The sequence below is a fragment of the Electrophorus electricus genome, chromosome 12 (assembly GCF_013358815.1).
Source record: "Electrophorus electricus isolate fEleEle1 chromosome 12, fEleEle1.pri, whole genome shotgun sequence".
In the NCBI taxonomy this organism is placed as follows: Eukaryota; Metazoa; Chordata; class Actinopteri; order Gymnotiformes; family Gymnotidae; genus Electrophorus; species Electrophorus electricus.
In genome coordinates, this window is record NC_049546.1 from 10,870,907 (window position 1) to 10,881,173 (window position 10,267).

General features: G+C 44.0%; 1 protein-coding gene across 1 annotated transcript; it reads right to left on the reverse strand.

Moving 5' to 3' along the window:
- Window positions 1-1,703: 1,703 nt before the first annotated feature.
- rtn4rl2b (reticulon 4 receptor-like 2b) lies at window positions 1,704-5,896 on the reverse strand. Its single transcript, XM_027002062.2, has 3 exons — window positions 5,197-5,896; window positions 4,042-4,268; window positions 1,704-3,876 (listed from the first exon to the last, which is right to left on the reverse strand). Exons 1-3 carry the CDS (start codon window positions 5,585-5,587, stop codon window positions 2,737-2,739), a joined length of 1,758 nt encoding a protein of 585 aa, XP_026857863.2. The 5' UTR covers window positions 5,588-5,896; the 3' UTR covers window positions 1,704-2,736.
- Window positions 5,897-10,267: the final 4,371 nt, after the last annotated feature.

A 10,267-nucleotide genomic window follows, 5' to 3' on the forward strand; every position in this document is an offset into this window, starting at 1 on the left:
CTTCACATGAACCCAAAACACACACACAGGCATGCACACGTATACTGCGGGTGCCGTCTGGCATGAGTATTCTTAGCTATGAACAGAAGCTTGGAAGGAGGGGGAGAAGAGGGTGTAGACCCCCACGCTGCTGACACTGTCTCTTAATCACCAGCCCTTCGCCTGCCCCCCAAAACCAATATGAGGCGCAGACATTCATCTGATTCATACATCATTTACCATTCTATCTAAAACCACCAAAAAATCAATTTTTTCCCCCACTAGAAGTTCTTTATTTATTTGACCTCTATTCTCCCAAAGTATTTAGAACCAGTTTCTAAGGATGCAACAAACACACACACACACACACACACAGCAGCACCAACTTTGTGCATGTTAGAAGATCACACCTCCTTTTCAATACATATGAAACTTGCCAGCTGACCCTGATTGGCTGGTGTGTCCCTTAACAGTTAAAACTATTGGTCTATTGCATTCTGAGGACCAGCTGAAGGACAGCTCTCTGCCCAGTGCCTGTGCTTGCTTCATTGGTGAACATAACACACATTAAATACCAATCCAAAACTTACTGGACCATATATAGCAGTGCTGTGTTCAAGCGTTCTACCCTGCACACCTCACTGCTTCAGTTTGTGCCTGAGCCGTGGACACTAGTTACCTATTCCGTCCGTTTCATCTTATACCCCAAAATACTTCTCCTCTGAATCTTAACTCAATCACCACCCTTGTGTATTTCTGCAGTTCTTCTGCTCAGATGCCCAGATCATACGGTGAGGTTCACACTGGAGTCTTAGTGACCCTTCTGGTGCTATTCGCACGCCTCCTTCCTGCCTAAAGCCAATCTTGTCCGGTAATGATCTCGCACTTTGCAAGACTCCTCCCTCTCTCTCTATCTCTCTTTCACACACACATACACACACACACACACACACAAACAAACACGCTAACACGCATTGGTTCATTTTCTTTCTAATAAGCCGGCATGAATGAGGACGAACGTCACCATCACACTAACTCAGCAGAGCAGGCAAACACAGCCATCTGTGGCTGTAAGAAAAGAGAGAGCCAAAGAGAGGGTGAAGATGGGGGGGGGGGTGGGGGGTGGAGTGACAGTGGAAGAGCGTTGATGGAACTGCCTCCAAATTCTTCACAGCCATATTGCTAACGGAATAAAAAAAAAGTCTTATGAAAGAATCGCGAAACAAAAGTGAGGCAGGAACGTAGGAGGGAGGCATGCTGCAGAGGAGCAAGTGAAGTACGTTTATGTCAGGAGGAAACACTTATGGCTGTTATTTATAACACTTGCGTGCATATGTACGTGTTAGGTTGTTGGGGGGCCGGGCTTCATTAAGCTGTGTGAGAAGCACTTCACTTTCGTTGACTGACTCACTGGTTTTTTGGTTCACTGGTTTTTTGGCTCTTCTGCCAAGCACGGCACTCTTGCCAGACCTATGTTAAGCCAACATGCAAAGGCACCGACAAGCTTGGGCCAGTAAGGTTTTAAAGAAGGCAATTTGAGTAGTTTAATAGGGAACTGGGGTTCAGACTAACCACTTGCTGATTCATGACCTGATCATTTTTCACCAAGAGAAGAATATAAAGGTCTTATATATTTTCATTAACTGATTTATTTATTTATTTATAAGGAAAGTGTTTATGAGTGGTCAAATATAAACATAATCAAGTAAGTCAATGGCACAGTGTTTAGTTTGTAACAAAGAATTTTTTATTAGTTTGGTTTATTTACAGTAGATTGAGGACAGAAAGCACAGTTGTTAGTTTGTTCAGTTTGACTCCAAAATTCAAACAGCTACATACAGATTGAATAGCCAGACCTGACACCCACACTGCCGACGCAGCTCACATAAGCTTTGCACAGGACAAACACTGCAACTCGAATCCAGGAATGGGTGCAGGCAGACAAACACCTGATCCATCTTTCTACTCTCGTGCTCTCATTTCTTGCTCTCGCGATCTCATTCCTCGCTCTCGCACTCGTTCCTCCCTCTCGCACTCTTCTCAGCCCTGCTTTGCAGACTCCTCACTCACAGGGTTCAGACAACGGAGAGGAAGGAGAGGAAATCTGCACCGCAGCCTGGCTTAAGTCTACCTCTATGACATTTCCAACATGTTTGTATGGTTTTTGATATCCTGTTTAACTTCATGCAAAATATTTTTGTGAGGCTGAGCGTATTTACAGTTGTGCGAGTCAGATGATGGCTATTTACATGTCTGGTGGTAGTTGCTTCATGATGATGCATTTCTGAAGAGGCGAAAGAGAGAGAGTTGCTTTTTCTCTCCTTTATTGATATGTCATCAACAATTACTTCCTTTCCATTTCTATCCCTGGTCCTGAATAGCTCTGTCTATTTATCTGTATCTCCCCATTTTTTGTCACACTGATTGCAAAAGTGAAGATTGCAGTAGGTGCAATCAAAGTCTTCTGGGTATAATCCTCACACAGCAATAGTCTTAACTATATCTTCCAAATTATACTGGGCACAGCCAAACATTTTCCTCAAGCGTGTGTATGGGTGAGTGCTTGGATCTGCATGCGTGTGTGTGTGTGTGTGTGTGTGTGTGTGTGTGTGTGTGTGCGTGTGCGTATTCCAGCTTTGTGTCTCCTGTGTCCAGCATTGCTGCTGTAGTGTGCCTGTCAGCATCAGGCCCTGTTAAAGGCCAAATGCAGAAAAGAAGGGTAAAAGACGAGAGAGCAACAGCTTAGCACAGCAGCACTCAGCCAAAGAGCATGTGAAGGAAGAGATACAGCATTGAGAGAGAGAGCAAGAGCAGAAATGAGGGAGAGGAGGAGGAGGAGGAGGATGAGGAAGGAAGGGCAAGCGAGTCGTCACCCGGCGGGCACTCTAACTCAAAGCAGCGGACTGAGGAGTCCTCATTGCCGTAGTTGGCCCAGTACTCTTCAGGCTCCACCTTTGGCAGGGCAGCCTCCTCCGCTGTTAGCTCATACTTGTGGGCGAGGTTGGATGATGAGGCAGCCACAGCAGCTGCTGCAGCGGCTGCTGCCGCTGCCGGGTGGCTGGACTTCACTGAAGAGAATGGGAATGCCTTCAGCGTGTCACTGCCCTTGTGGTAGACACCCTTGGTGGTAGCAGCTGGCTTGCTCTTGGAGAACCACCAGCGTGTCTTGGTGCTGAACGTGGTAGTGGTGGTGCCAGCCAGTGAGCCTGGGTCGGGAAGTGGACACAGGGCAAAGTCCAGCTCACGCAGGAAGCGCAGGTCCTGGCCCTTGCGTGGTGCTGGTGAGCTGCACACCAGCTCAGAGCTGGAGACACGTGCCTTGCGGAACCACTCCCACAGTGAGCGAGCCTCACAGCCACACGCCCATGGGTTGCCATTGAGACGCAGGAACTGCACGCCAGAGGCGTCACGCATGACCTGGCCCGACAGCTCCTGCAGGGCGTTGTTAAACAGGTAAAGGATAGTGAGGCGGCCCAGGTCACGGAATGCACGGCGGTGCACCTGACGGATGCGGTTGTCATGGAGCAGCAGCCGGTCAAGGTTGACCAGGCCACGGAAGGCATTCTCGGAGAGCATGCGGATGCGGTTACCATGCAGAAAGAGGTGTGTGAGGTTGACCAGGTCAGAGAAGAGGCCGTCAGGCAGGTGGCTCAATTCATTCTCCTGCAAGTAGAGGAATTGTAGGCTGTAGAGCTTGTGGAAGAGGTCGGCAGGCAGCTCGGACAGGCGGCACCGGTGCATGTGCAGGCTTTGCAGACGCTCCAGGCCACGGAAAGTGCCACCATCCAGCCGCCGCAGTGACGGGTTGTCACCCAGGTCCAGCTCTTCCAACACGCGCAGGTTACTGAATGCACCTGCCTCCACCCATGAGATGTTGTTTGAATACAGCCATAAGACCTGGAGAGAGATGCAAGCAGAGGCACACCATGAAGGGAGCAATATGATTGATCAATATGACTTATCAGTATGCTTTAGCTTCAGTATGAACAAAGGCAATAAGATTCCAGGGGATTCCACATCTGCACCATTATGTTGGTCTCAGGCCATAGATGCGCCACTTACCTGTGTCTCAAAGCCGAAGGAGTCGGCCCTGAGCTCAGTGATGCGGTTGTTCTGCAGGAAGACACGCTGGGAGTCGTACGGCACGCCAGCAGGAACGGACGTGAAGTTCTGAGACTGGCAGCTGACGGTCATGGGCGTGTGGTAACACACGCATAGCCTTGGGCAAGCCAGCCCTGGAGCGCAACGACATGCCAGCAGCCACACCACTAACCACAGAGACAGTCCACCTGGGGGAGGGTGTTGTAAAATAAAGTTTTTTTAAACTCCTGTACCAGCGCCAGTTGTTTTTTTGTTTTGTTTTTTTTGTTTTTGTTTTTTTTTTTCTTTGGGATGCTAAAAGTTCTCGGAACACGCAAATAGGACGCACAGAGGACGGTTTTTATGGCGAAACTATGATATGCGTCAACGTAAGCAGTACATAAAAAACACTAATCCTGCCTTATGTTATTCGAGACATTAAGACATTGACACCTGCTTCGGTTTCCCGCGCACTGAGCGGAGATAAAAGCCTCGTGTGCCAATCGCAGAGTCCCAGCAGGTCCTAAACGGAGTATGGACCGAACGATGTCTAAAGGTGCGTGAAACACGGAGGTCGGCTTAACTTCAGGTACGTGAAACAGGAGCAGCCTGTATTGGTTCAGCACATTAAATTTTAAGAGCAGATCTCTGGGTTCCGGTAACTCCACACAATAACGTGCCGCTTGAAGATACACGGGACGTGAATTAATTATACCGCATTCATTCATCCCCTCTGCGCAAGATTTTCCTATTACCCGACCCGCGACCTGGTCACATCGCACGGTTCAGCGGCCGCGTGACAAGTGACAGAAAGTGATGTGTTCTATAAATACACAACGTTTAAAAGAAAATGCTTGTTGCTCTGTTAAAGTATATGTTATTGCTTGTTTTTTGTTTTTTTTGTTTTTTTGCTTTACATAAATATGCTCCAAAATAAAATATGCCATTTCTGTTTTGTCTTCCCTAATAGCGTTAGCTGTGTGCGCTCCAGACAAACGGGTAAACTACTTGAAACTTGTTTTTGGATAAACTAACTCAAACAGTTATTGTACATGTCATTAGATAATCGCTTTTAAATAAGCGTTATTCCTAGCATCAACTTGCATAAAAACAACAAAGCAAAATATGGGTACTTACTCTTAAATTTGTGAGCGTTAGATGTTCGAGTTCTCCGCGCAGCCGAACGAGTTTCCATCCTGAACAAAAACCGAGAGCGAGTTAGCCTGAGCGCGAGGACGTGCCTGCTATCTCCGCTGACGGTCAGCTCTGGTGCACTAGCTCGAGTCGGTGCGACTGAAGGACACCGGGAGCTGTTGGATGGTTTATACTCCGTGCGCGGGTGCCCACAGTGGTGGGCAGCGTCGGAATCTCTAATGCGTAATGTGTGCGAGGGCGTGCTGGAGGGAGGAGGGAGAGAGAGAAGAGGTAACAGCAACAGTGTGTGTGTGTGTGTGTGTGTGCGCGTGTGTGTAGGGTGGGGGCAGAATACGAGAACTTGCTCGTGTTTTTGGGCATAAAGAACTGTCATGCTCCCCTGAGAGCAATTAGAATAAAAGAGAAGAAATATGGGTAGTCAAATTTTCAGTACGTAGGCTATAAGGAGGAAATTGCTCAAGCAAAAACATGGACAAGTAAACCAGCTTGTGGGATTTTAAAACACTCCTCAGGTTCTAGACCATCAGTGTAAAAATACATCTAAGATGTAATATCTAATATATCTAATCTAAAATCTAATGTCTTATCTAATATCTAATCTATGAAGTCGGTATATATTGATAAGCATTTTGCTTGCACAGCTGATGAAGGACCTCTGCGATTTTATCTACTTCTGTATAACTACTACAGTACATGGCAGTTATTCTCTGGAATCTTTCACTTTGAAATATTCAGAAAATAGACTCCAGTGTTAGAATCTGCTTTGATTTTTTCTTTATATGATCAAATTTTCATTTCAGATTGTTAATCTGAAGACAGACACAACTACTTAACATGGCTCAATAAAACATCTGAAATAATCTTTTATGTGTATATATGTGTTTTCTCTAAAAAGATAAGTGTGTCTGTTGGTGTGCGTGTGCGCGGGCACGCGTGTGCGTGCATGCGTGTGTGTGTGTGTCAGTATATGAATGTGGGTTGCCCTGAGTCAGTTCTGACCTGTTCTGTCCAAATAATGACTGAGGTCACAAAGTGTTCTGATAAGATGTACTCCATCTGCATGTATGTGTACAGACTAACACATAAACACTCACTAGAATAAAAAACAATCACTTAAGAAATACTTAAGCAATTACATCCACACACTTCATGTACTCAAGTCCTGGTTTCTGGTGATGTTGCCATTTTCATGAACAATGTGTGCATGTAATACTGCACATCATGTTGCAAACACATGCGCACACATACACATGCGCATAGATATGCACATACAGTTCTGAGCCCACTGGCCCACTCAATGATGAAAATTCAGGTCACTGCTGGGGACCATGGTGGAAGATACACAAACATACCCACATAACACACAGCACATACACACATTAGGTATACACACACATACATTCATAGAGTTGCAATGGCAGGTCATTTCCTTAACCCACACCTTGTTATGGAAGGATCGTTGTGAAATAGCATTCTGTTATATTGCGATGAAATACCACGCAAACATACAGCCCAGAATACACACATTAATACAATCATTTCAACCCACGAGCTAAGTCATCTCTGAGGAATCAGAGCACAACGGGGGACCACAGACTACAGTTGACACACACAGACATACATGCACACACACACACTTGCACACATACACATACTCACACACATGAGGTAGTGGGATCAGACAGATGACTGCACACCCCCTCACCACTCGGGACAGTGACACACTCATGAAAGATCAACAGGCGGCACACTATAGAGTGGGTAGCCTCTGTGTGTGTGCGTGTGTCTGTTTGAGATCCACACATGTCAATGTTCATACGAACACGTGTGCCCTTTAATTTTCCAACCCAGTGTGACCGACACAACTCAGAACATCTTGTGCCGATGTTGTAAGCATGCGTTTCAACACATGTATGTGTGTATGTGTGCTGTATACTATAGTAACTGATGGCCTAGGGTAAAATGTCTCCCGTACTTAACACATCACACACTTTATGTATCACTTTCACAGGTACACATACACAGTTTTTTCTGTGACTTGTACTCAGTAAACGTCTCCAGACTACAATGGAGCCACAACAAATTGGCAATGCCTGACACGCAATGGAGAATTCAACACCCAGTTGTTCTGCAGTCACTCTCCTCCATCAACCATCGCTCATCACTCCATTTTTTCACTTCGCTCTCTCCACTCTTCCATCTTTTGCCATCCGTTTCTTCCTATTTGTGGGCAGAGGTGGGGAGAAGCAGACTCATTCTTACCAGAACACAATGGGGAGTAGGGGAAAGGGAGACAAACAATCTGTTCCATACTATTATGTCCAAAGATTTAGTTTTTTATTACTAATTTGGATGTATTATGCAGTTTTGCAAGTTCACAACAGTTTCTTTGAAACAAAGTCTCTTCCTGCCTCTTCATCGGTCTCTCCTCATTTGCGCTTCCTTCGGATAACACCCTCACCCATCCCAGGCACTTCCTCCCCTCCTCCACCCTCCTGCATCATTGTGCTTTTCCTCCAGACTCGTTGTATTAGTGTGATTACTGTCATTCACTCCTCCAGGCTCATTGTGTTAGAATGATTACTGTCAGTCACTGCACCCCACTTCGCAAAAATAAGCGCTGGGCTTTCATCTCTCTTCTATTGCCTATTTTAGGATTACTTGCGTACCACTTTCGCAGCCTCCCTAGTTTCTCTATATTTGCCACCCGTTTATTCATTAGTCTCTATTTTTAAATGGTGGCAATCCCTGCCATTTCCCATGCCATTATGACGCAGACGGGATGATGCAGCAGGGGAGAGAGACTGAGACTGAGGATGGTAAGACGACAGCAAATTAACAGCATGTTGCAGTTTTTCTGAAGATCTCATTCAATGTTTTTTTCATTTTTATTTTAATGAGCTGTAATTCATTTGTTTAAATAAATAAGGCATTTGCAGAACTAAACGGGAATCATTTATTTATGGTCTGATACTGTTTATCTGGCCTATATAGACGTGATGCATGCTTAGTAAGCAGGGATGGGTAGTAACGAAATACAGGTAACAGCGTTTTCTATCAAGATACAAAAAAGGTAAGTCCCTAACGGTTGCAGGCGGAAGATGCAGTAATTATATTACTGATACATTAAAAATCTATTTTGATTATTAGCAGGATTGCAATTTAACGAGGATAACTTACTCCTTGTTTTCTTTCTTCTTATTTTGCCCCATTTTTAATGCCTCTACTTGTGTGAATGTTTCCTCTGTCTATTGCCGCATTACAGTAGCATTAGTATCGAATGTTGCCTGCATATTTAACTTTTAAAACAAGTCCTACGCGTTCTGTTCATAACTACTGGCGCCGGCGGACCTGTACGCACTGTTTCAATTTTTTAATGGTTTCCTTTTTTATCTGTTCGTTTTTAATAGTAATTTTTAAAAGACTTTCTATTGTAACAACAGATAATGTTTTTGGCTTCTTTTTATTGAATAATGTGCGTGAGATCCATTTTGGTTACTTAATCGTGATTGTTGACAGTGTTGGATTTAGCCGGATTTGTCTTATCTTGTGTGTCAACAAGCAAATAAATAGCCTAGAAATGCGCAATAGAAACCATGCGAACATTTCCCAGGCTTTTGAAAATAGAAAACAAACTACCCTAAACAATTAAGATTCTGCCGAGTGAAGCAGGAGCACCGAGTCTGCTAACGTTAGTGCTAGCATTAACGTTACGACAGTGGCTGGCAGCTAGCTAGCTACATATATGACCCTTCTGCACCGTAGGAATAAGTAGGAATACCGTTTCATCTTATTGTTTCATCTGTCTTTTTGATTCTATTCTATTAGTAAATGACAAAGCACTTTTGTAGGCCGCTCTGTATAAGAGCGTCTGCTAAATGCCGTAAATGTAAATGTAAATTGTTTATTGTAGCCACTTGGTTTGGCCTTGCTGTTGCATATTGTTAGTCTATCTTTGTACCCGTTTTTGATGCTGCTCAATAAAGGAGTCTACTTTACAGATTTATACTGCACGTTTCTCTGGACAATGATTATTTAATATATATCTAACGTATTAAATAATAATAACTTATTTAGCTGACTGTCGTTTTTCAGGATTATTGGCTGATCTTCAAATGCGTGCGTTAGGGAAATCAGATTCATGGTATTGATATAACTGCAAAAAAGAAAAAAAAAACCGGAATCGATCTCTCTCATTGCGGCAGGCTCGGACTATATTCTAATCATTTGCTAGTTTAGTTAATGGCAGAAGCTCAGTCAAACTTAATTTCGATTAGAGGATACAGGCGACACACTGTTCACGTCCACATGCGACCATCTGAAGAGGCGGTCGTTCATAACCGTCGTTGCGTCGGATATGGCTTTATACTTGTTTGGTAAACATTCTCTTAATTAAATTGTTTATTTGTGTTTAGCTGACGATCACTAGCGAGATTAGGCGCACTACGAAGTTTAAAGACCTTCTAAGAGCTAATTGTTTAACGTTATATCCCAAGTCGTTATCACACCCTGTTTATACTCTTGTTGTAGGTGAAGAACTCAAACAGCCATTGTCAAAATACGCCCCCTTCTGAAGCGAGTACGCAATTTCTAATCATTTTTAAATAGACGAGGCCATGATCTCATATTTTATTTTAAATCAATATATTCCAACAAAGCGCCATGAGTTGGGGATGAAGAGCTTTGTTTTCATGCCAGAATATTCTATACCTAGCTGGGATGTTCACACTGGTAGAGTCTATCGGTATGACTAGAGTGTATGGCTCGGGTAAAGAGCCTTCTCACCAGTTATGCACTGCTGGGGAACGTTTACGTCTGTTGAGTTGTTCATGAGTCTGCACAGAACAAATCCAGGAGTTTGTGGGAGCTTTTTTGTTGCCATACTGACTGGCACTGTGGGAGAACATTGTTATGAATCTCTGTTAAAATGTAATAGGTTAAAAAGTAATCAGATTAATATATTCATTTTCTGGATTAGGATACATATACATTTTTTTCTAATACATAATATGTAAAGGAAAACATTTATAAATTAACTCTCCAAAACATGTCA